This window comes from Eulemur rufifrons, chromosome 7, assembly GCF_041146395.1.
Source record: "Eulemur rufifrons isolate Redbay chromosome 7, OSU_ERuf_1, whole genome shotgun sequence".
Classification (NCBI taxonomy): Eukaryota; Metazoa; Chordata; class Mammalia; order Primates; family Lemuridae; genus Eulemur; species Eulemur rufifrons.
The window spans coordinates 65,077,597-65,103,136 of NC_090989.1; the positions used below are offsets into that span (position 1 = coordinate 65,077,597).

The 25,540-nt window shown below is 40.6% G+C and overlaps 2 protein-coding genes across 3 annotated transcripts in view; one reads left to right on the plus strand and one right to left on the minus strand.

Moving 5' to 3' along the window:
• The window catches only part of HSPBAP1 (HSPB1 associated protein 1), a 48,518-nt gene extending 36,620 nt beyond the window's left edge, over window positions 1–11,898 (minus strand). For both annotated transcript variants that reach the window (XM_069472704.1, XM_069472703.1), the window contains exon 1: window positions 11,688–11,898. In XM_069472704.1, the coding sequence (XP_069328805.1) occupies window positions 11,688–11,751 (64 nt within the window). In that variant the 5' untranslated portion in view covers window positions 11,752–11,898. The remainder of the gene's footprint in view (window positions 1–11,687) is intronic.
• A 1,293-nt stretch (window positions 11,899–13,191) lies between these two features.
• Window positions 13,192–25,540, plus strand: part of SLC49A4 (solute carrier family 49 member 4) — a 70,286-nt gene continuing 57,937 nt past the window's right edge. Inside the window, exons 1-2 of the mRNA XM_069472705.1 lie at window positions 13,192–13,578; window positions 23,688–23,781. Of these exons, the coding sequence (XP_069328806.1) occupies window positions 13,236–13,578; window positions 23,688–23,781 (437 nt within the window). The 5' untranslated portion in view covers window positions 13,192–13,235. The remainder of the gene's footprint in view (window positions 13,579–23,687; window positions 23,782–25,540) is intronic.

Here is a 25,540-nt window from a genome sequence, read left to right on the forward strand (position 1 = left end):
TAAACGACATATTATGTGACCAGAAATACAATTTTCTGTTTTTCCTTGGGAAGGTTGTTTTTTGTTTTTTTCACTTTTGATATGTATGTCAACTTTACATTCAAGGTACTTATACACACTGGCCTATAAATGTTTTCAGTACAAGGTTACCTAGATTGCAATGCAACAAATCTTCCTGGACTTGGTGTGCCTGGATCCCACGTGTATGAAATTGAACATGCCACATTTTTTTAATTATATATTTTTAAAGTTTTGCTACACCATTGTGGGGGAGGTAAAATTTCTCCTCTACCCTCTTAGGGTCTCCGCTGGGACCTGGGACTGACATGAGACAGGCTAAGAGGGGAAAATTAACATAAATTTTTTTTCTTTCTTCTTTTTTTTTTTTCTGAGGAACATCCTTGTTCATTAACACAGATTTTATCTAGTAATTTTCACAGGTACATGGGAGCCCTCACAAGAAAAATGAAGACCCAAAGAAGCAATCAGAGCCTAACACTTTTATACTAAGTTGAACAAAGAGTAGAAAATTTTGCAAACGTGACAAAGACAAAGGGATTGGCTAGTGCAGTTAATTGTGGAAAAGCGACTTGGAGATAAGGGTTAGTTTAACACGGTTTGTTTGTACAGATTTCTCTCATCCTTGATTCCCCGTCTCTGGTTATAAGGATGTCTTCCTTTCTCCCGGCACAGGGAGGGCAACTTTCACTTGGAAGTTTTATCTCCTGCTTTTGGGAAGAAAAAGGAAGGTCAGAGTGCCCTTCTTGCGTCTGCTGTTATTCAGTGGCTTTAACTCAAAATAATCAATATGCCACAGGAGCAAATTTTGGGATGGCATATTTTGATCCTCTACACTATGAAAAATGGTACCTTCATGATATACAGTATAGTGTTGTTCACAGCATATAAATTGGAAACATCATTTGGTAAACAACTGGGAAAATAAAGCGTAAGTCTCAAAGAACCATCCTTTATCCCAGTAACTCACGTTATAGGAATTTATTCGAACAAAATCATAAGCTATATACATATCCATATATATTATATATAGTATACACATACACACAAAATGTCTACTACCACATTATAACAACTGAAAATATAAATGCCCCAAGGAAGAAAAATATTTACTAAATTATGATGTAGCAATCTCACAGTGTATTATTTCCATTAAAAATAGGAATTAAGGCTATGTGGAAATGTGTACAGATGTGAGATGGGAAGGGAAAGCAGGGCCTGAAATTGACTCAGAGAGCTACTGTAATAGCCAAGAGAGAAGTGTGCTAATGAGGCCCTGAACAACAAGGGGAGCAGTAAGGAAGACGGAGATGGTAAAGATGGAGAAATACTAAGAGACAACCAGAGATGTGGGGTGAGAGTTGGATGCAGCCAAAAGATTGAGGTTTCTAGACTTGGTGACTTGCCATAAAAAAAAGTCAGGAGCAACAGCTCATTCTGTTGGGAAGACAGAAAGTTTGATTTTTGAACATGAGCATTATAACACCACCACATATTTAATTGTACAATGCCTTACTGTTTACAATGTACTAGAATATACATTAAAATAAAAGTGCTTATCTGATCCTAAAAGAAGCCTGTAAAACACAGGCAGAGAAAGTATTTTATTTCCATTATCCAAAGGAAGAAATGGAAGCTTAGATGTCAGGTGAACTGGAACTGATCAGGTCCTCTCATTCCAAGGCCAGTCCTCTTTCTACCGCACAATCTCATTTCCAGAGAATTAAAAGTGTGCCACCTAAATAGGGCTGGAAACTCAGGAGACAAAATATAACCTGAAAAGATAAATAAGTTCAGGAAAGCTTAAGATTAATTCATAGATAATAGTCCATGTGTGCTCTGGGGAGAAAGCAATGTTTTGGGCAGTGCATGTGTATGTGGGGGTGGGTGCTACACCTGCAGTGGAGACTGCTAGTTGCCTATGACAAAGATTCTTTCCTCAGACAAACTTCAGTCAGGCTGTGAATCTTCTGCTAGCTCCATCTGTGCACTACCTTGTAAAATCCAGTTTTAGCAAAGAACTCTGCTAAGTCACTTTTTTTTTTCTTTTTTTTGAGACAGAGTGTCACTCTGTCACCCTGGGTAGAATGCAGTGGCATATTACACTGCATTATGCTCACTGCAACCTCAAACACCTGGGCTCAAGGGATCCTCCTACCTCAGCCTCCCAAGTAGCTGGTACTATAGGCGTGTGCTATCACACTTGGCTAGTTTTTCTATTTCTTGTAGAGATGGGGTCTTACTCTTGCTCAGGCTGTTCTAGAACTGCTGAGCTCAAGCAATCCTTCCACCTCAGCCTCCCAGAGTGCTAGAATTACAAGCATGAGCCACTGCCCCCAGTCAAGAACTCTGTTAAGTCACTTTAGCAAGAACCACCCCCATCACTGATATCTGAGCATCCCTGATATCTGACCAGGTTCTTCATCCTCCAGCAACCTCCAGGTGATGTCTGATCACCCTGGCCTGTCTTCAGCAAGAATCCTGTTAGGTTGGTTCTGCCTTAGTAATTTTCTATCCACTAACTCCCATACTGTTCCTTGGCTCTAAATTCCCACTTGCCCATGCTGTATTTGGAGTTGAGCCTAACCTTTCTCCCCGACTTGCAAGACTCTGTTGCAGCAGTCCTTATACCTATCTTGATGGTCCTGAGTAAAGTCTTCCTTATCATGCTTTAACAAGTATCACTGAATAATTATTTCTTTAACACCTACCTACCCAATACCCGTTCTCTTCTTCCTTACTAACAGAACTCTGGGCAAGGGGAGTGACCCAAAAATTGTATTTCCCAGATTCCTTTGCAGACAGTTGGATGCAGAGATATACCTGGAAATTGCTGCGTCAGCCTTTTTGCCCTTGTCCTCCTCTCTTATTTGCTGCCTGAAAAGCAGACATAACGGTTAGCCATCAGGAGAGACAAAGGAAAGGCTCAGGAAATTGCAAAACTTGGCCAAAAGAATGCAGAGATGTCAATCTTTGTGCTACTGAATACCACCAGTAAAATTCTACCTCCTGAATCCTTTTACATAAAAAATAAACTCTCGGCCGGGCGCGGTGGCTCACGCCTGTAATCCTAGCTCTCTGGGAGGCCGAGGTGGGCGGATCGTTTGAGCTCAGGAGTTCGAGACCAGCCTGAGCAAGAGCGAGACCCCATCTCTACTAAAAATAGAAAGAATTATATGGACAGCTAAAAATATATATAGAAAAAATTAGCCAGGCATGGTGGTGCATGCCTGTAGTCCCAGCTACTCGGGAGGCTGAGACAGGAGGATCGCTTGAGCCCAGGAGTTTGAGGTTGCTGTGAGCTAGGCTGACGCCACGGCACTCACTCTAGCCCGGGCAACAGAGTGAGACTCTGTCTCAAAAAAAAATAAATAAATAAATAAAAAATAAACTCTCATAGTCAGGACTCTTTTTAGTTTATAACTAGTGTAATAGCTTGTCTTCTGAGACTGTCATTTTCAAGGACAACCATATTATCCCTATAAAGTGCTCTGTGGCTTAGGCTGGATGAATCATGCCTGGTCTGACCCACTGTAGCATTCTTTTGGTTCTAAGGTTATAAAATATTCAACCTTTAAACATTTTGTTTCCAGAGCTTTAAAGGGCAGAGAAGATGAAAGCACCAGTCCTTCTGGGGTATGGATTTATTTATTCTACTAATCTTATATCAGAGCCAATAGATCATATGGCTTTGGTTTCTGGTTCTCATATTTGGGTAGATGTATCTGGTTAGCCTCCCACAAATACATACACAGGCCAACAATAACAAATGAGTATTGTTTTGACAAAACAGCTCCAAAGAAGTAAATTTTTTTTAATCTAACATAATGTTAAATTTTTTAAAAAATTTATTTAATGATCTGATCTAAGAATCCCAGGCCTCCCAGAGATTATTTAACAGGAGACTTTCAACACTAAAATATGCTGAGGCAACACGTGGCCTAGTGACTAGTATATATTAAATGCTAAAATATTTGCTAAATGAATTAAAGTATATAAAGTATGTATAAAACAAGAGTAATAGGGTGTTCACCATATCAGGAAATTAGCATATTTATAGCACTGCAGGCCCATCAGTGAAATAAAACAATCAGCTGGTTGTGAGATAAAACTAATTTCGCTTCTGATAGTTCAACAATGAACTGGTACATTAAATTAACAAACTTAAGTATTACAACTTCCTTTAAAGAAGAATGCAATGCTACACCGTATTAATTAAATAGCCTAGGGATGCACCCAGTCATTCCACGCCAGGAATAACTGCAAAGAGCTATAAAAATTCTGAAGCAACCTTAACAGCCTTTAAAGGATAAGTGTATTTAGGTCTAAACTTGCAGCTAGCAGCAATTTCTAACCAGATGACTCAGAAACTGCTGAAAAAAACAGATTAGTGATCTGGGTGTTGCACAATAGTCTTTTCTCCCTCCAATCGTAACATGTTATTCAGTCAATTTATTACAGCCTTAGTTACATCTAATTCTTTGGAGATAGTGAAACACCATTGAAAAGCCAATTGCCTTTTTCTCCGTTTTTTTTTTTAATTAATGCAAAGTAGAAGATAATTTGAAACCTAATTTCTCTAAATTTGCTAGCTATCTGGCTTCAGTCAATTAACACCTGGCCTGGATTTGTATCTGAGCTTTAGAATTTAAGATGAGAATAAAGAACATTTACCAAGTTTCCAGAATACTCTCCAAATACTGATAGACTATAACAAAGACAAAGATCCTGAAATTGAAATGAACTTGTCTCTCATGTCAGATATAATTTAACAGAAAAATTATAGATATTAAAAAACTTTCAGAAGGTGACATAAAAGTAAGTCACAAATTACAATACAGAGAATCACCTTAGCAATACAGCATAGATTAAAAACTGGGTCCTAGCATATCTGAATGTATACATGTAAGTGTATCATGTTTCTTCAACCAGACAACTATTGCATATACATATAACAAATTTTAAAACCTCTGGAATGGAAGATATTAGGGTAAAAAATAATGATCATTTGGGCCATGTCAGAAAAACCTTGATGGGATCATGCAAGTACTATCTAACAAAATGACTGTATTAGTACTAAAGACTGAACGGTAAAACTTACAGCAAAAACAATTTTTCATTTTGTAGCCACTATTTTAAAATGTCAATAAAAACTAAGAAAATTCTCCTGAAAGGCAACATAATGTTTAAGCAAAATGACAAATAGTCATAAACCCTTTGAATTTCAAGGTCTAGAAGGTGGTCCTTGCCACTGAAGAAACCACAAGTGTTAGTGTTGAGGCTGCCATGACATAACCTTGTCAATATCAATACTTGGTGTGGTAGTGAACACCCAAGAAGGTTCAGGCTGGACACCTAAGACAGTTACATGTTGGACAGTTACCAAAGGGTTCATGAGCCTTTTAGTTTCTTCCCATCCTCTTACACTTATAACTTGCCCAGTTTAGCCCAGAAAATTTATCTTCTCAAAAAATGGCTCATAGATACCTTAAAGAAATACAAGTAGACCTACCATTTGATCCAACAATCCCATTACTGGGCATCTACCCAAAAGAACAAAAGACATTCTATAAAAAAGACATTGGTACTCGAATGTTTATAGCAGCACAATTCACAATTGCAAAGATGTGGAAACAACTCAAGTGCCCATCAATACCTGAGTGGATTAATAAATTTGGTATATGCATACCATGGAGTACTACTCAGCTATAAGAAACAATGGTGATATAGCACCTGTTGTATTTTCCTGGATAGAGCTGGAACCCATTCTACTAAGTGAAGCATCCCAAGAATGGAAAAATAAGCACCACATGTACTCACCATCAAATTGGTTTCACTGATCAACACCTAAGAGCATATATAGGAATAAAATTAATCGGGTGTCGGGTAGATGTGGGGGGAGGGGATGGGTGTATACATTCATAATAAGTGCGATGCGCACCATCTGGGGGATGGACACGCTTGAAGCTCTGACCTGGGGTGGGGGAGGGCAAGGGCAATATACGTAACCTAAACTTTTGTACCCCCATAATATGCTGAAATAAAAAAAATGGCTCATAAATAATACTTACAAATTCAAAATACTGGTCTTTTTAAAAAATTAATTAATTAATTTATTTATTTTTTTTGAGACAGAGTCTGGCTCTGTTGCCCAGGCTAGAGTGCCATGGCATCAGCCTAGCTCACAGCAACCTCAAACTCCTGGGCTCAAGCGATCCTCCTGCCTCAGCCTCCCGAGTAGCTGGGACTACAGGCATGCGCCACCATGCCCGGCTAATTTTTTCTATATATATTTTTAGTTGTCCAAATAATTTCTTTCTATTTTTAATAGAGACGGGGGTCTCGCTCTTGCTCAGGCTGGTCTCGAACTCCTGACCTCGAGCGATCCTCCCGTTTCAGCCTCCCAGAGTGCTAAGAGTAATACTGGTCTTAAACCTAAAGCAAGGAAAAGTAAACTCATCTATATTTTAAGTGTGATTAACACTAGAAGGAGTGGTGTCTCAACCATTCCTAAAGGTTTTTGCAATACTCCCAAAGTACCTTCAAAATTTCTACTAAAATGTTTCTATCTAACTCTAGCTTTCTCTAATTTTCCATAACACAAAATAAATTATTTCATCTTACTTTTCATTAAAAATATTCAACAGTAGGGTCTTGAAGAAATATTTGCACACGAATGTTCATAGCAGAACTATTGTAAGAGCCAAGTGGTAGAAGCAACCCAAACATCTATTGATGGATGAATGGATAAGCAAAATGTTTTTACATACATTGGAATATTATTCAGCTTTTTAAAGGAAGGAAATGTGGTTGCATGCTACAACATGGATAAACCTTGAAGACATTATGCTAAGTGACATAAACCAGTCACAAAAGACAAATATTGTATGCTCCTACTTATATGAGGTATCTAAAGTGGTCAAAATTACAGAAACTCAAAATGGAATAGCAGTTACCAAGGACTGAGGGGAGGGGAAAAAGGGAAGTTATTGCTTAATGGGGATACAGAATTTCAGATCTGCAAGTTGAAAAAGTTCTGGAGATCTCTTTCACAATAATGTGAATCTACTTAACAGTACTGAACTGTACACTTAAAGATGGTTAACATAGTAAATGTTACGTGTTTTTACCACAATAAAAAAATTCAATAGTACTGTTTTTCTAATATTTGTCATTACCAAATACAAAGTATTTTAGTTACATTAAGAATTACACATGTGCTCTAGCATGGGAATTTTTTAACTTTTTGAGATTATATAGGTTTTTGCTTTTCTTTACATTCCTCTGCCCTCCACCTCTTTTTAAAATGAGAACAAAAATGACATGGAGAATATGTGTCTCCAACTGAGTTACATAGGAATGTCAGCTCCACATGAAACTCAATCTACACAACTCTGGAATGAGATATTTCCTCTAGAAGCTGGAAGAATACTAAGAATACATCAAGACATAATCCTGGCTATAACTAAAGATATGAAAGCCCAATAGAAATATAATAAACTGAGTCTAAAAGACAGAATCAGACTCAAAGAACTGCAATTTTTAATTACACTGAATGCTTCCACCAGTGTATGATCCTGGAAGTAACATCTCACATTCAGAATTTAAATTCATTCTTTTGTTTCTGATCTAGAAATCTTAAAGGAAAAAAATAAATGATTGATTCTTAACAATAAGTATCTTCATGTTTGTTTTAAATAATTTCCAAGCTGATACTTCAAGTAAAGAAAAGACACATCCTTGAAGGCAAGCCTCTTACTTTTATATCCCTAGAGATCAGCACAGTGCTTGTGCCATAAAATGAAGTTAAATAAATGTTTTCTGGATAACTGAGTAAGAATTCACACCTTGGCTGGGCGCAGTGGCTCACGCCTGTAATCCTAGCACTCTGAGAGGCTGAGGCGGGAGAATTTCTTGAGGTCAGGGGTTCAAGACCAGCCTGAGCAAGACCGAGACCCTGTCTCTACTAAAAAATAGAAAGAAATTAACCGGACAACTAAAAATATATAGAAAAAATTAGCCGGGCATGGTGGCACATGCCTGTAGTCCCAGCTACTTGGGAGGCTGAGGCAGTAGGATCGCTTGAGCCCAAGAGTTTGAGGTTGCTGTGAGCTAGGCTGATGCCATGGCACACCTCATTTTTTAGCGATGTATGAAACTTCATTGAAACTACTTGTTTTCTCTACTTTTGCATAATGAGCTATTGAGCATAACCAGAAACAATCTCAAAACAAAGGGACCAGTTCCATGATTTTATGTTCACCTCCACTCATTACCCTCTCCTGCGCCCAATCACTGACGTCCCCTAATCACTCTCCACCCTATGGCAGCCATTCCAGACCTTCTTCACTCTCAAAATCCCCAATACCCCTCTCCACTTTCTCACTGTTGTGGTACCTTGCTCTATTTTTCTGAGAAGACTGAAACCCATGATGTTCCTCTTCTTCACTTCACCTTTTCTGTTTTCACCCCCTCTTCTCTGGACTTAGCAGACAAATCTTCTTCCTTTTTACTTGTGTTCTCTGTCACCACTTCCACTCTAGTCGAACCAGTCTCCTCACCTTCCTCCCTACCCTCCAACCCAACATGCTGTGGGCTTTCACTTCACGTCACGCTAGCCTCACCTCACCAAATCTTTAAGAAATTATCCTAAGAAGGACAAATCAACCCAATTTGTATTAGTTCTTTCTCCTCCTAGGCCCCAGAACACTTAATACATATAATATTAAGTATTATATCCCACCTAATTGCACCCTACCTTGTGGATATATCTAACACTGCAATTCTTTTTATTTGTGTCTTTTTTCCCTGAAAATGATATTTATAAGCTATTTTAGGGTAAGGACTGTCTTCTACCTCACTGAATGAGAAAGTTCCCTGTTTACAGTGTGCATTCAAATATTTTTTAATGATGCAGTGATAGTAAGTTTGCTCAGAAATGAACTTTTCTATGACTCTCGTTATATTCATCACTGTACTGAATGTACCGATGCTTTCACTTGAATTTATTTAATGTGTATATTTTTCTTAACCTTTGTTTACATCAGCCTTATTTAAGGCAAAGTATTCTGTCACAGAACATCTGTAATTTCTTTTTTCTGTTTCAACATCAATTAGTCACCAAGGCTGGCACTTTCTATTAATAAAATGGTCACCATTCTTGAATACCTAATTCTTGCCAGACACTATGCTAGATAATCTACACATAGTATCTTTAATTTTCACAATAATCATGCATTTTAGGCACACTTGTAACTCTGACTCTAACAGTATAAAAAGCAATTTATGTAATGAAAACGTTTGTACTCCTGTAGTATTTTGAAATTAAAAAATAAAAAAATCATACATTTTACAGAGGAGGAAATTGAGGCTCAGAGGGATTAATAAGTAGCTTGTCCTCCCGTCTTTCCCCTCCAACCTATGCCTTCCCTTTCAGCCAGAGTGACCTTCCTACAACCAAATTTGATCATGTTACTCCCCTGCCTAAAGTTTTTTAAGTTTTCCCACTGTGTTAAAGCCTGGACTCCTTAACTGGGCATTAAAGTGACCTGAAAGATCCCTCTTTTCTCACCACCCCCTACACCAACTTCTTTCAGTTCTTGGACCATGCCACGCTTTCTCCTCTTGCCTCTGGACTTGGCATGGAGTTCCCTTATTCATTCACTCAACCAATATGTATTAAGTGCCTGCTATGTCCCTGGCATTGTACTTGCTGCTGGGCACATTATGGTACCCTCAGGGTACTTAATGGAAAAAACAAATAATAAAGAAGTAATTACAGATTGTGATAAGTAAAATGACAGAAGTAGGATGCTATATTATAGAACATCTGGCGGCGGGGGGCGGGGGGGGGGGGGGGGGCTTGACTGCTTTAGTTTGGTCTGGTAAGGTCTCGGAAGATTAAGAAACCAGCTTTGTGAAAAGCAGGAGGCAGGTGAGTGACAAGAGAAGCTGCTAAAGACATAAGCAGAGCTCAGACCAAGGATTTTTATAGGCCATGGTTAGGAGTTTTGGGTCTTACTCTAAGTGCAACAGAATTCATTGAAGAATTTTATATAGCAGAGAGTCACTTTTTGCTGCTGAATGGAGAAGGGATTAAAGGGGCAAAAGACAGGAAATATACAAGTCAGGAAGACATAGCTGTAGTTAAGGTGAGAAATGTGGATGATTTGGACTAGGGTCTGATACTGAAGGAGGAAAAAAGTAGATTAGATGCAGAATTGAACTGACTTGCAAAGTCGTCAGCTGAAAGTAAGAGATGGAGAGAGGTTATACAGAGTTTGGGGAATCGTTACTGGAGAAACAAAGATCAGAAGTATCTCAGGCCCATACTGAGTGAATATTCAAGAGTCTGGCAATTTTCATTTTATACTGTCATCAATTTGTGCAGGATTTTTCCACCGAAGTTCAGCCATGTAGATGCAGGTTCAAAGAGGGCAAAAGGTTGGATTTGTCTGGAGTAAAGGTTTTGTCAGAATAAAATGCAGAGAGGGACCGGAGAATAGTTATTTCCAAGGGAGAGCTTACAACGTCAAACTATGACATGCATTCGAAACTGGATAAAGGCATGCAGTGGGCAGAAAATGGAAGAATCAACGAATTGGAGGTATAGATTAAGCTCAAGAATTGTCTCCTTGGGAGAAAGGGTCGTTTAGTAGGAAGTTATAATTTGTTTCTTCTACTTGGTATGGGTATCTCCCCCTCTAGGCAAACTATTTGATGTCCAAAGACATCTATCCTGCACTTTTCTGCTCCCTGTCTTCCTGAGCGCCTAGCACCACTACCTGAGTTTGTCACTAACAAATCCTCTCAGAAAGGCCCATCTCACACCTAATGGGTGAGGTGCGCAGTCTGGGAGATGGGCATGTGTGTAGCTCTGACTTGGGCAGTGCAAAGGCAATATATGTAATCTAAACGTTTGTTTCCCCGTAATATTCTGAAATAAAAAAAATATATAAAAAACATTAAATAAAACAAAAAGAAAGGCCCATAGCAAGTATTCCCTCCTTAAAGAATTTACGTTTTCCCCATTAGGATCCTTTCTCCTAGCGACAGCCCTCACCCAGTGTGTACTATAGAGGGTACAGATCACGTGCCCACATATTAAGTCATTCTTTTTCCTTTCTAGGCTCCTTTGCTCAATACAAGTTCCTTAGCACAAGGCATTGTTATAAACATTCAAAAGTCTCTGGATCCCGTGGCAGTATCCAGAACAGTGCCACGCACGGAGCAATCATTAATGAACTCTAAGAGTATCTCAGGCTCATGGGCCTCCAAACCTCACCTACTCGCTAAACCAGGGTCTACTGGAATCGAATCAAAGCTCATAATTCCTGTCTGCACAAGTCACAGATTACTTCCATTTACCTCAAGGGTGGCTCCAGTTTTACCAGTGTAACTTTAATCCACTCTGACGTTCAAAACACCCCTATAAGTGAAACAGCACTCATAAGATACGGGGATACGAGAACTGTACAACGACCAAAAATCTGGATGCCACAATTCTAGAAATGCCAGGTTCACTAGATAATACATAATTTTCCTCATGGCCTAACGCAACACCAGAGAAATCTGGGATGGGCATAAGGAAAACAGCCACATGAGCGGTGCCAAGAGGGTCAGTTGGCACCGGGTTTGCACGCAGAGTCTGACCTCAATCTGGCACCTACCTTCCTCCCATCCAGCTCCAGTTGCAGAAGTCAGATGAGTGGTCGTCCCCGAGCCTGCAGCCATAGCTACCCGGAGGCGGGCTCCGCCGGAACCCGAAGTGGAGCGGGTCGGAGTGGGGTCAGAAAAGGGGCCAGACCCCGGGTCTGAAGCGGCACCACAGGAAGGAGTACCCGCCGTTCCCACGGGCTCCCCCGGAAGCGCCGGCTCACATGGAAGTCACGTGACGGATGCTGGGCGGGGCACGTAGCTTTGTTTTGATTCCCCCGGTGTTGAAATGCTAGCACGTGGTCTGGGTTGTGGCGCTTTTTACCTTCCCCAGAACTCAAGCCTTTTTTCATACAGTCTTAGCTTCGTTTCTGCTGCTTCTGGTTTTCTAGTCAGCTCCTTCCCTTCCGCCTTGGCTTTTCTCCACCCAACAGGATTGGACTTTTAGGGGTGGCTTGCTGTTTTGTGGGGCTCCGGGCGGTAGGGTGGGTCTCTGCGTTCGCTTACAGGGCAGCCGCTCTTACCAGCCTCGAACACTAGGGTAGCTCATCCTTCTCTTCCACCTCTCTTGCCCTTCTGGCAGCAACGTGACTCTATCTGGTTTTCGTGGCTGCCGGGAATACGAACCTCAGGCAAAGGATCTTTTGCGTTCCCTGTGACTCATTTCCCGAGCCAGGCAAGCCAGATTGCTTGACTTAGGTTTTCAAGGACACTGATCGACAGCTGTCAAGGCTTCTGGATTTGTATATCAAAATAAACAGTTGCCTGATGAAGAGATTAACAACCTCCACCTTTCTCCTTGTTTACTCTTTGGTCAAAATCATAAGTGGAGACACTAAAATTTTAGTTTCGTTGTCACTTTGAGACAAAAATCTTCCAACCTTAATCAACATATTTTTATTGCTCGCCTATTAAGTGACAGTCGAAATGGGTAGAAAGATTATATTTTTTGAATATATTAATGAAAGTGGCTAGTTTATAATCTCGTTGGATATGTAAAGACAAAAAAAAAAAAAACTAAACGAGGCAGTACTAACTGTACATAGAAATCAAATGATTTTCATAAGACCGTCCCCTGAGACTCCACTACACTTCAATCTTACCTTATCTCCCCCTATAATGGAAGCAAGCATTAGGTTAAGTGACCAGAGGTCACCGAATTACTGGATACAAGATTTAACTTGGGCACTTCCTCCAACAACCCCAGGGTTCGTTGCCCAACCTCCGCCAACACAGTATTTCTAGGAGTTCCCTTTTCCCTGGCTCAGGCGCGCTCTTCCCTGTGATTTCAAGTCCTCTCTACCGTCCCCCGGGACCCCGGCTCTTCTCTTCTCGCCAGCGTTTCCCGGCCACCGAGGGAGGGAGGTAGGATCCCAGCCTACTCGCAAGCTGCCCCGCCTCCCCGCTCGTTGGCTCGGACCGCGCAGGCGCACCAGGCGCGGCCGGGAGGCTGAGGGCAACCACAGCAACCTGCGCCTCCCGCTCCTGCGGCCACTTCTGCGCTGCTAGTCGGCGGTGACCCAGACTGCGCCGGGCAGCGGCCCAGCGGGCGGCGGGTCGCCATGGGCTCGGGCTGGAGCAGCGAGGAGGAGCGGCAGCCGCTGCTGGGGCCCGGGCTCGGGCCTGGGCCAGGGACTGCCTGGAGAAACCGGGAGGCGGCGGCGGCGGCGCTGCCTGCGGCGGCCCCGGGTCCCGGGCGGGTGTATGGGCGCCGCTGGCTGGTGCTGCTCCTTTTCTCGCTGCTCGCGTTCGCGCAGGGCCTGGTCTGGAACACCTGGGGCCCCATCCAGAACTCGGCGCGCCAGGCCTACGGCTTCTCCAGCTGGGACATCGCGCTGCTCGTGCTTTGGGGCCCCATCGGCTTCCTGCCCTGCTTCGCGTTCATGTGGCTCCTGGACAAGAGAGGTGAGGGGTCGGGGAGCGCCGGCCAGTGCTGTCACTCCTGGGGAGCCGGCGCCTGCCTGCACTCCAGGCCTGCCAGCTGCCTCCCTTGGCTTCGTCTTAGGGGTTGTGTGAGGTGACGGAATGTTGCTGGCATCCCATTCCTGACTTAGGAACCCTGCGTCCCCAAAGCGACAACTATGGGAAGGCTGCTTTGCAAATATTTATGTTTTTATCAAGGCCCTTTATGCAACATCAGGGATTTAAGCGATCCCGAAATGTTCAAGTTTTTGCATGTTGTGGACATCAGAGCATCCGTATGCACGTGCTGTGTATATTATTTACACCTGACCAAAATGACTAATGCTTTGACTTCAAAGGTGTTGGGGGATGTTTAGGGTGAGAGGTCAGAAAATAGATTGATGATGCCCAGGTGTAAGGAAGTTATGAGTTGGCTTTGTGTAATAGGTGACTCCAGCCCAGGAAGGGCTATTGGGAAACTCAAGTCTGACACTTTGGTTTCTGGAAGGTGGTGCACGGCAGCTCGAAAATGTGTGTAAATGAGTAGGTGGCTTTTTCAGTTGAGATTTATGACTCCCAGGTAAAGCTTGCAGATGAATGAAGACTCTCTTTCATAGATGGGTACCCTGGACATCTCATTTTACCAGTTACCAGTGTGACTCTGTGAGGAGGGGGGAAAAAAGTCACAGGGCTGAGAATCAAGGCATTAAATTATACCATGTAAATATAAGCGAATGATTGGTGTAGTGATGGTCTACCTTCAAGGGGCTGTGGTTCAAGATTTTAGATTTATTGGTTGGATAATGATTGGCAATTACTTTGTATAGTTTGTGTTCAGCCTTTTATATGTTTTGTTGAAATAGTTTCTTTAGTCAGATTTGGAAAGTTGTCTTAGTCTGCTGGAGCTGCTATAACAAAATACCATAAACTGAGTAGCTTATAAAAAACAGACATTTCTTTCTCATAGTTGGGGAGGCTGGGAATTCCAAGATGAAGGCTCAGGCAGAATCAGTATCTGGTGAGAGTCTGCTTTCTACAGAGTGGTCTTTTCATTGTACTCACATGGAGGAAGGAGCGAGGAATCCCTCTGAGGTCTCTTTTATAAGAGCATTAATACCAGTTATGAGGGATCTACCCTTATAACCTAACCACCTCCCAAAGACCCCACCTCCTTATTCCATCACTTTGGGGGTTAGCGTTTCAAAATATGAATTTGAGGGGGACACAGACATTCAGACCATAGCAAAAGGCCAGGGTAGGTAGGGATAGAACTGTAATTGTTGGGCACATTGTTAGCAACCAAATGATTTGTTATTAAGAGAATAAAAAAGCAGGATGATTTTAACAACTATGTTCCCTCCTCCCCTCCTGACAGTTCCTTCATAGGAATTCGTATGAAAAAGACTAAGGAATTGTTGATTGTGAATTCATTAATGATCAACAATGTAATGTAGCTGCTAATAAAGAGGATGGTTTTAGGCATAGAAGTGTAGTGTCCAAAGCAAGAAGAGAAATGGTTTGAAATGCTCTACATACTCTTTAGTTTTGAGCATTGATCTTGAGAAGGCCATTTGACAAACTGAAGTACTTTAAAGGTTGTGTGGTGAGAATGATAAAGGGCATACAAATTGTGAGATGAAGGGAACTGGATATGTCAAGCTTCAAAAAGAAACTTGAGGCAGAATATGTGAAGATCAAGTAAAAGAGGAATTAGACTTATGTGTAGTTCTAGAAGGAAGAACTAGACTGAGTGACATTACAAAGGAATATAACTCAAAGCAATACAAGGAAGAACCTTTCTAACAATTAAAGATATCCAGCCCTGGAAAGGTGTGTCTTGACTGGTGTAGAACTTCCAGGTAGAACAAGAATTTACACAGAGATTGTGTGTTAGGTGCTGAGGAAGGGCTTCTTGTACTGAATGGAGATTTTCTTTTTTGGATTTTTTGTTGTTGTTTACTTTTTAACTAAAATATAGACTTTATTTGGGTTTCACTAGTTTTTCCATTAACGTCTTTTTTTTTTTTTTTTTTCCTGTTCCAAGATTCAGCCTATGGTCCCCCATTATGTTTAGCTGTCATTTCTTCTTAAGTCTCTTCCACTGTGTGACGATTCCTTGGTCATTCCTTAACAAAGTTGGCTAAATTTAGGGGAAAATGCTATTTTGGAGTTTCTTTTTATTTTTCTTTTTATCAGGAGCATTATTCAAAATTATTTCCAAAATTTAGCCCACCTTATTTTTATCATAGAAAAATGTTAATTTTTGCCCTTATTATAATTGAATCTAATATCCATTGCCAGATAAATTAGAAACTACTTATTTACAAAATAAATAAATTAAGTTCTTTCATAATTTCTGTGACTACTTGGTGAATTCAATTTTATATTTTCCATTGGTTGAAGCAATAAAAAATAAATTTAAAAATTCTCTCTTTTAGGAGGTAGTTTTTATTTTCAGTACAAAATAGCAAATACACTTACTTTCTTTTTTTATTTTTTGTAGAGACAGGGTCTTGCTATATTGCCCAAGCTGGCCTCAGACCCCTGGCCTCAAGCAATCCTCTGGCGTTGGCCTTCCAAAGTGCTAGGATTACAGGTGTGAGCCACCATGCCCAGCCTAAAGCTAATACACTTTCATATGTTGGCTGTCCTGCTGCAGTTGTCCTATCTGCACACATAGAAAACAAGTTCTTGGCCTCCCTAGGTACTGAAATATCTTGCTCCCTAGAGAGTATTTAGTTGTCTAGCCTTCATGCCGCTGTAGGCCCCTCCCAACTTAGCATAGAAGACCAATTATCTTCCTAAGATGGGTTTTGTACCTTCCCACCCCTTTTCATTTACCAGCAAGGAGACAGGAGAGCCAAGAGCAAGTGTGTCCTAGAAGCAACTGAAGAAAGTTCCAAGGAGATAGCAACCAAATGTGTGCTACGCACTGAGGATATAACTCTCGCAGAACCCCATTCTGGTGAGGAGATCCAGGCAGGAAACAATAAAATTAAATATTTAGTGTGTCAGACGGTGTTAAATTCTTTGGAGAAAAATAAAGAAGGGTAACGGAGGACAGGAATGTGATAGGGTGGTATTATACTTTATATAGCGTGTCAGGGAAAGCCTCACTGTTAAAGTGTGTTTGAGCAAACACCTGAAGGAGAAAGGATGCATGACATGTCAGATTTCTGGACAGGACTGTTTTAGGCAAAAGGAATGGCTAAGACAAAGATTCTAAACTTGTTTGGCATATCCAAGAAAGAACAGTGAGGCCTGTTGGCCGGAGTTGAGCCACTGAGAGACACTGTGGTAGGAGATGAGGTCAGAGAGGCAGTAGGAGACTGGGTCATGCAGGACCTTGTAAGCCATTGTAAGGATGTTGGCAATTAAGGAGTGAGGAAGGCTTTGAGTAGAAGAGTAAAATGATGACTATTCTATTACCTTGAGAACAGGGAGACCAGTTAGACTAGTAGCATAACCCAGATGGGAGCTGATTATGGTTTCCATACAGGGTGATAGTAATGGAGGATTTGAGAAGTGGTTAGATTGCAGATATATGTTGAAAGTAGACTCACCAGTATTTGTTGATGGATCAGGTGTGGGGCTTGAAGGAAGGAGAGCAGTCTAAGATGTTTCTCAACTTTTTGATATTAGTAATTGGGATAAAGAATAGAGCTTCAGTTTACTGCAATATGGAAGATTGTGGAAGGAGGATTTTGGGAGCAGATGACATGGAGATCAGGGATATGAAATGCCTATTAGATATCCAAGTAGACAAATTAAACTGTCAGTTGGATATACAAATAAGTTGTTCAGGGAGAGGTCTGCACAACAAATATGGGAGTTGTCAGCCTATGATGGTATTTAAAGTCATGGGACTGGGTAAGATCACCCGTGGAGAGGGGTGTAGTTTCGCAAGAGAAGAGGACTGAGCCAGGGGCATTTCAGCATTTAGAGGTTGGGGAGATAAGAAAGAACGAGCTTGTGAGGGCTGAGAATAAAGCCTTGGATTGCTATGGAGTTCTGTGGTGTCCTTTAAAACAATCATCTCATTGGAGTGGTGTAGAGTTCAAAATTAAATGTAAGGAGAGAAATTGATGATAGTGACTGTAGACATTTCTTTCAAGAAGTTATGCCATAAAGGGCAGCAAGAGAAAGGGGGCAGTCCTAGAGGAAATGTGGCTACTGAGGTTTGTTTGTTTTTTTTTAAGTAAGTGATATTAAAGTGTGTCTTTGTAATGCAGTATCCTAATATATCCAATAAAAGGGAGAAAATTGATGATGCTAGAGAGAGAGGGAGGAACCACTGTAGCCATGTCCTTGAACAGGCAGGATGGGATGCAGTCCTCTAGAGCACTGGTAGACAAGTTGGCCTTAGATAGAAGCATTGACAGCTAATTCTTCAGTATAACAGAAGAAAAGTATAGAGATGCAGATGGTGGGTAGCAAGAGCTATGGATGTTATCTTTCCTTGTATTTCTCAGAAAATAGGAAACAATGATCACCTGAAAAGTGAGGATAGGGGAGCAGTTATTGGAGAGAGGATAAGTTATGAAACTATTTTCTAGGAAAATGGAAAACATGTGGACTAGGTAATTGTAGTAGATTGTTGCACAGCATGAAGGGCCTGCTTTAAGTGATTGATCATTAATTTGAAGTGAGATCAGTCAGCATGGTTGTATGTTTTCCTCCAGCCTGCTCTGCCGGGCAAGTGCAGGCATGGGCAGAGTTGGCAGAGAAAGAGATGTAACCAGAGTTGCAGTTTTGCCAGGTGAGTAAGACTGACAACGTGCAGGCCAAGAGTGGAGGGTTGTGTAGAGAGTGATAATAACAATGATTCATACAATCTACGCTGGGTAAAGGAGAAAAGGAAACACATAAGGTGGAGGAGAAAAGTAGTAGGCTTCAAAATTGCCATTCCTTATTGGATCAAGAATTTGTTGTTGTTAGAGTACTGGAGGGAATGAGTGGGAAAGAGAAGAGGTGGTAGTTGAGGAATGCAATACTTGAAATTGAGATTATGACATGGATGTAATTATGGCAAGGATAAGGTCAGAGTATAACCAAGAGAGTGGACAGCTGCGGTAGGATAGAGGACATGATCATGGAATAGAAGTCAGGGAACTGAGAGGCCAGGATATTGAAAAGATCATCTGGATATTGAATTAACCAGATTTATGAAAGGAGTAGTGCCCTAAGTAGTAATAATAAGCCAAGACATCTTTAAGCAGTAAAGGTGAATGACCTAGAGACAGGTGTGTGGTGGTCTGTAGAGCAGTAGGAATTATAGTCAAATAAAATTAGACCAAAGACTATTTTGGTCATGATGGAGTAACAGGAACTGGATTTATCTTTCATCTGAACTAAAAATGAAAAATAAAAATACATGAAACTAAGTAAATAAATTTCAAACAAAATATATGAATTAATGGTTTTCAGACATTAGACAACAGACAGAACAGGACCATGTCCCCTACGATTGCCTCAGCTTACTACCTGGGGAGAATTTCCAGGCAGCAGCACAGAGATGGGGAGCCCACACAGAGCCCAGCAGTTTTCCTGAGTTGAGGAGATGAGAGTTCAGAATTCGAAGAGGCCAACATAGCTAGAATTCTTAAGGTAGAATACCATAGAGAAGAAAGCTTCAGAGAAAAAGTTCTGGATCTCCACAGAGTTCCCCTTGTGTCTTCAAAAGGGTGCTGGTCAGCAAATACACATGAGGAAATTACCCAAGACTGGAAAAAGGACCACCAAAAAGGAGCAGACAGAACAGCTTCCATAGTTCACAAAAGGCTAGGAATAGTTCACATTCCCAATAGCTGGAATGGTAAAACCTCTGAAAACATACTACATATGTTCAAGAAGATAGAATAAAGCATGAGCATGTTAAAGGGAGACATAGAAGACATAAAAAGACCAATATTGAACTTCTAGAAATGAAAAATATAATCGATGTCTGATATGAAAAAAATATACGGACACGATTTCATAGATTAGACATTGCAAAAGAAAAGATCCGTGTGAACTTGAAAGTATAGCAATAGAAACTATCCACCGTGGTACACAGAGAAATAAAAACTAAAAACAATCAAACAAAAAAATATGAGCATTTGTGAGCTGTGGGACGATTTTAAGTGGTTTAATAAACATGTAATTGGATTCTCAGATGGAGAAGAGCTCTGGTAATGGGGGAGGGCATGGAGTGAGATGGGATGGTGCAAAAAAATATAAAAGTTGAAGAAATAATTACAGAAAAGTTCCAAGCTTGATATCTATAAACCCACAAATGCAAGAAATTCAAGAATCCAGCAGAAGAAACATGAAGAAAACTATACCAAAGCACGTCATAATCATATTGCTTAAAACCAGTCATGAAGAGAAAATCTTAAAATCATGGAGAGAAAAAAGACTTGGGTAGCTTTTGGGCAGAGAGAGTAGCAATGATCTGAAAAATGGCAGGGGAAGCAAGGTTCTCGTGCAGGAGGTTTCATTGGGAGTAAGAAGGTGGGGAAAATGTTTGGAGAAGAGCTTTAGAAAGTAGGAATTCCACTGATTATGACTGGGCACTCCAGAAGGCACAGAGGAAGAAAGTTGCAGGAGTTTGGGGAGGTGGAAGAGAAAAGGTCAGATTAGGGGATATTGGGATAAGGATGACCGATGAATCTTGAATCTTTTGATTCTGATGTAAACAGGAAAAACAAGCCACGATGTTATTAATCCTGATAATCTCCAAGGTGGATTGGGATGGTAAGGCTGTGAGTGTTGTGGGTAGGGAGAAGGGGGTCTTGTCAAGAGCAAGCAGAGCTCGTCTTCACTCCAGGTATTGGAAGTGTGGATCCTGGGAAGGGTGTTCTTACCAGACAAACTTTGTGCCTATAGTGGATTTTCTATGCTTCTACTATGAGGGTGTATGTGTGTGTGTGCACGCGAGTGCATGTGTTCAACTTTGCAACCTGATTCTTTAGACACCTGTTGTGGATACTTCCACTCCTATACCCAGTGGGGCCCCAGCAAAAGAAGTTATCTCATCCCTTGAAAGGAAGCTTTCTGAAGTGTCTGGATGCCATGTTATAATAGAAAATTATTTTATTTTTAATCATGTTTGTTTTTCTGAAATTATTCTAATGGTAACTTCATCAGATGGTTTTGGCACTCACATCCTAATACCATAATCACTTAGGGTCTATTTATATAACAGTACTACATGTCCCATAAGGCTATTCTCCTGGGGTCCTCATAAGTATCTTCCCTGGATGAGTTGATATTAATATCTTTTTAATTACATGGAATTACAGAGTCATGCCTTGTCCAGGCATGAGTAACATGAAGAAAGCGTTCTATTCAAGATTGATTGTCAGCTGGGATAGAGTGAACCATTGGTCCCCAACCTTTTTGCCACCAGGCACTGGCTTCATAGGAGATAAGTTTTCTAAGACCAGGCTCACAGACCTGTGGCGAGGGGGCAGAGGAAGAACTCAGGCAATAATATGAGCGATGGGGAGCGGCAGTAAATACAGATGAAGCTTCGCAGGCTCACCTGCCACTCACCTCCTGCTGTGTCCCCTCCTCCTCCCAAGATTCACTGAAGACAATTTTTCCACAGAAGGGTGGGGGAGGGGGAACAGAGGAGAGGGGAGCTCTGTGGCCCCAGGGGTTGAGGACTGCAGGATTAAGCAACACTTGACAATAATTAAAAATATGCAAGAAAGCCACCAAACTGTACCTGTGAGGTTGCTTTAATAATCAGCTTTTCAGGCCAGGCATAGTGGCACACACCTGTAATCCTAGCACTTTGGGAGGCCAAGGCGGGAGGATCACTTGAGGCCAGGAGTTCGAGACCAGCCTGAGCAGAGCAAGACCCCATCTGTACAATAAATAGAAAAACTAGCCAGGCAATGTGGCACACGCCTGTAATCCCAGCTACCTAGGAGGCAGAGGCAGGAGAATCACTTGGGCCTAGGAGTTTGAAGTTGCAGCGAGCTATGCTGAGGTCACTGCACTCTAGTCCAGGTGACAGAGACCCTGTCTCAAAAAAAAAAAAAAAAAAGAAAAGAAAAATCAGCTTTTCAAAACTTCTTCACTCTTAAAAGTTCATATTAGCTGTTATGTTGTCATATTTGATCAAAAGCATAATTGAGGAGAAAAGTGTGGTAGCCTTCAGCAGTAACGATTAGGAAGCCTTGTTATTTGGACCATAGGCCATGAACAATGCCCCACTGTTTGCTTGGTGTGTATTCACCTTAAGTACAAACAAACTCTTTAGGAACAAATTAACATGTAGAATGTAAGCCTTGTCGTCCCAAATCTATAAAATTCAATTCAGTATCTCAAAGGGTACCCAGAGTAACCTTATAAGGGCAACGTTTTGCATCTGTAGGATATTTTTGGCTGTGTATATACATTTCATTAATTACACTCTATTTCCTGTGGATATAATGAGGTTTTAAAATCTGTGTTCTGTTAGTAAAAGCAGTAAATGTGCAGTATGTATGTATTACTTATTACCAAGGAGCACAATTCTCTATGGTATTACTTCTGCCAAACTGTATTAATCATATTCAGATTATATAAGAATATTATTAAGTAAACTCAGTTCATATCACAAATTATCCTCAATGTAGCATGTGTCCCTGATCTGGATCTCAGGTTTATTTTCCTTGCTATGTTTGATCTGCATAATTATGGTTTTGTTGACTTTCAATTTCCTTCAAGCAGAGAAGCACTTTGAAAACCAAACATTTAACCATCTACCATCTGCCAAAAAAAAAAGAAAAGAAAGCTCTGGGAATAAAGAAAAATTGCATTTATCAGATTAAGTCTATTCTCTGTGTGTAATGGTTTCAAGGCAATGTTGGAGTAGGGAGAAATTTGAAGGAATGTGGCTACCTTTGCCATAGACTTCGTATGAGCCACCTGTGTGATGTGGCCACCAAAAATAATAAGATAATATTAGTTCAGTAATTCAGTATTAAGAGAAATGTAGCATTCCAATAACAGGAAGATAGAGTTCTATTATATTCTGCCATAGCTATTAATAGAATATTGTGTCTATTATTACCTTGTTGTATATTTTTATTTTTATATTCTTGTGTTCTCTTTTGCCCTTTCATCTATGTGACCAACCACTGGCACACATTTTCAAAATAATTCTGTTTAGAATACAAAGGAAAAAAAAACCCTGCCTGATCCATATTATCTTCTAAAGTTCTAAGCCATGCTTATTTTTAACAGCATCATTCCTTAATGAAAACCATCTGATAAATCAAGAAATATTAAAAGCCTGTTATTGTATTAACAAGCAAAGAGTTCTAAAGGACCACTTCCTATGACCCTTAAATAAGCATTAGCTTGTCCTGATTGTAAGATAAAATATGTGGCTAGCCAGTTGTCATTTTTTGAGAAAACTTAAAGCAATAATCTGTCACCTTAAAATAAGGACAGTTTAGAGTTTTTTTGATTAGCTTGCATTTGAAAATATTTAAAATTTTGCATCAGAGATAAACAACTAAAATGTCCAGTCTTTTAAAATTATATTATTTTTTTTAGTATTAAATCTGAACAATGTAGGCATTCATTTTGAAAAGTTAAAGCTAATAGAACTTTTTCCTTTATCCCTGATATGATCTTTTCAATTTTATTTTATTTATTTTTTTTTTTTTGAGATGGAGGGCTAGAGTGCTGTGGTGTCAACCTAGCTCACAGCAACCTCAAACTGCCAGGCTCAAGTGATTCTCCTGCCTCAGCCTCCCAAGTAGCTGGGATTACAGGTGCCTGCCACCATGCCGGGCTAATTTTTCTATTTTTAGTAGAAACGGGGTCTCACTCTTGCTCAAGCTGGTGTCGAACTCCTGACCTCAAGTGATCCTCCAGCCTCAGCCTCCCAAAGTGCTAGGATTACAGGCATAAGCCACTTCGCCCGGCCTTCAGTTTTCTATTAAAGTTAGAATCATTTCATTTTCAGCATGTAGGGTTGGTTGGTTTTTTTCCCATGTTGGAAGTTATAGAGAAAAGCTATAATATTAGAATATAGCATCAGTATGATAGGGTAAAAAAAAAAAATTTATTCTTACCATTGGGCTTAAGAGAAAATAGAAAATAATCTGGATGTTTTTATTTCTTCTTAGGTCTTCGGGTAACTGTGCTCCTGACATCCTTCCTTATGGTTTTGGGCACTGGTCTAAGATGTGTACCTATATCAGACTTAACGCTTAAAAGAAGGTAAGTCCTATAACTAAAAAATGTTTTCTTGTGTTTTCTCTTTTATTATGAGTATGTTATATGTGTTTATTTATAAGCTTTTAGTAAACAGTTGCATTTTTAAGATCAGGTGAGTAGAATTTTGATAACTATAGTCAAGGAAAGGATGAGCCAGGGTAGGGGAATGGCAGGAGGGAGGGCATGGAGGCAGGTAAGCATAGGCCCCTTCTGGGATAGGTAGAGAGTTGCATTGGTATACAGCAGTGTTTCTGCAACTGGGTCCATGGATTTATTCTTAGGGGGTGCAGGGTATATGAAAATTTTAAATTTTTATTTCCATTTTGGTTATAATATACAAATTATTTTACCAGTCATCTACAATAAAAGGACATTTTTATTGATCAGGATGTCAGTCTCTTAAATTAGTTTTTCTCAAACTGAGGTCCTTGGATGTGACCTTGAGAATCATTGAGAAATTCTTTCAGAAGGACCCATGAATTACTCAAGTTTGAGAGGCACTGGTCTATAGATTAAGGTGTAAGAATGGGATGTAAAGAAATGAGGTTAAGCTGGGCGTGGTGGCTCACGCCTGTAATCTGAGTACTCTGGGAGGCTGAGGTGGGAGGATCGTGTGAGCTCAGGAGTTTGAGACCAGCCTGAGCAAAAGCAAGATCCTGTCTCTACTAAAAAAAAACATGGAAAGAAATTAGCTGGACAACTAAAAACATATAGAGAAAAAATTAGCCGGGCATAGTGGCACATGCCTGTAGTCCCAGCTACTCGGGAGGCTGAGGCAGGAGGATCGCTTTACCCCAGGAGTTTGAGGTTGCTCTGAGCTAGGCTGATGCCACGGCACTCTACCTTGGGCAACAGAGTGAGACTCTGTCTCAAAAAAAAAAAAAAAGAAAGAAAGAAAGAAAGAAAAGGGAATTCTGATTATGAAGGATCTTGATGCCATCCTATAGAATTGTACTTTCCTCACCAGACAGTTGGAAGCCACTTATGCTCTTAATTAGAGGAGTGATAGTATCAGACCTTTGTTAGATACACTACTAATTGAGATATGTAGGATTGATTACAGGGGGTAGAGACTGCCAGCAGGAGACCAGGAAAGATGTAGTGAGAGCCCAAGCTGGAGTCATTCTTTTTTGTTTATTCATTTATTAGTTCATTCACTCATTCAACAAAATTCACTAAGCTCCTGCTGTGTGCCAAGCTTTCTTCTGGGCATTGGGAATATGGCAAAGAACAAAGCAGATAAAAATCCCTACCTCATAGAATTTACATTCTAGTCATGGAAACCAGCAATAATGGAAACTAGACTGGAAACTGGATAAATGAATAAAATGTGTAGTATGTGTTATGGAGGAAAAAAACAAAATAGGAAAGAAGGATTTGAAATGTCAAGAGAAGGATGGTAGGATTTCAGAAAGAAAACCTTAGTGGGAAGATAACCTTTTGTGGTAAAAACCTGAAAAAAGTAATGGACAATGCAATATCTAGGAGACAAGCATTCTGTGCGGAGAGAAACACAAGTGTAAGGGGTGGAAGGGGAAGAGCACACCTGGCAGGGAAGCTGGTGTGGCTGGAGCTGAGTGAGTGACTTGATGGGAAGAATAGTAGGAGATGCGGTCACAGCAGTTATGGGGTGGTGGCAGTCTGGGACCGGATTCTTTAAGATCATGTCAGCTCCTGTAATGACTTCAGCTTTTTCTGAGCTAGGAAACCATTGGAGGTTTTGAGCTGAGGAGTGCCATTGTCACAGGCTGCTCTCCTAAGA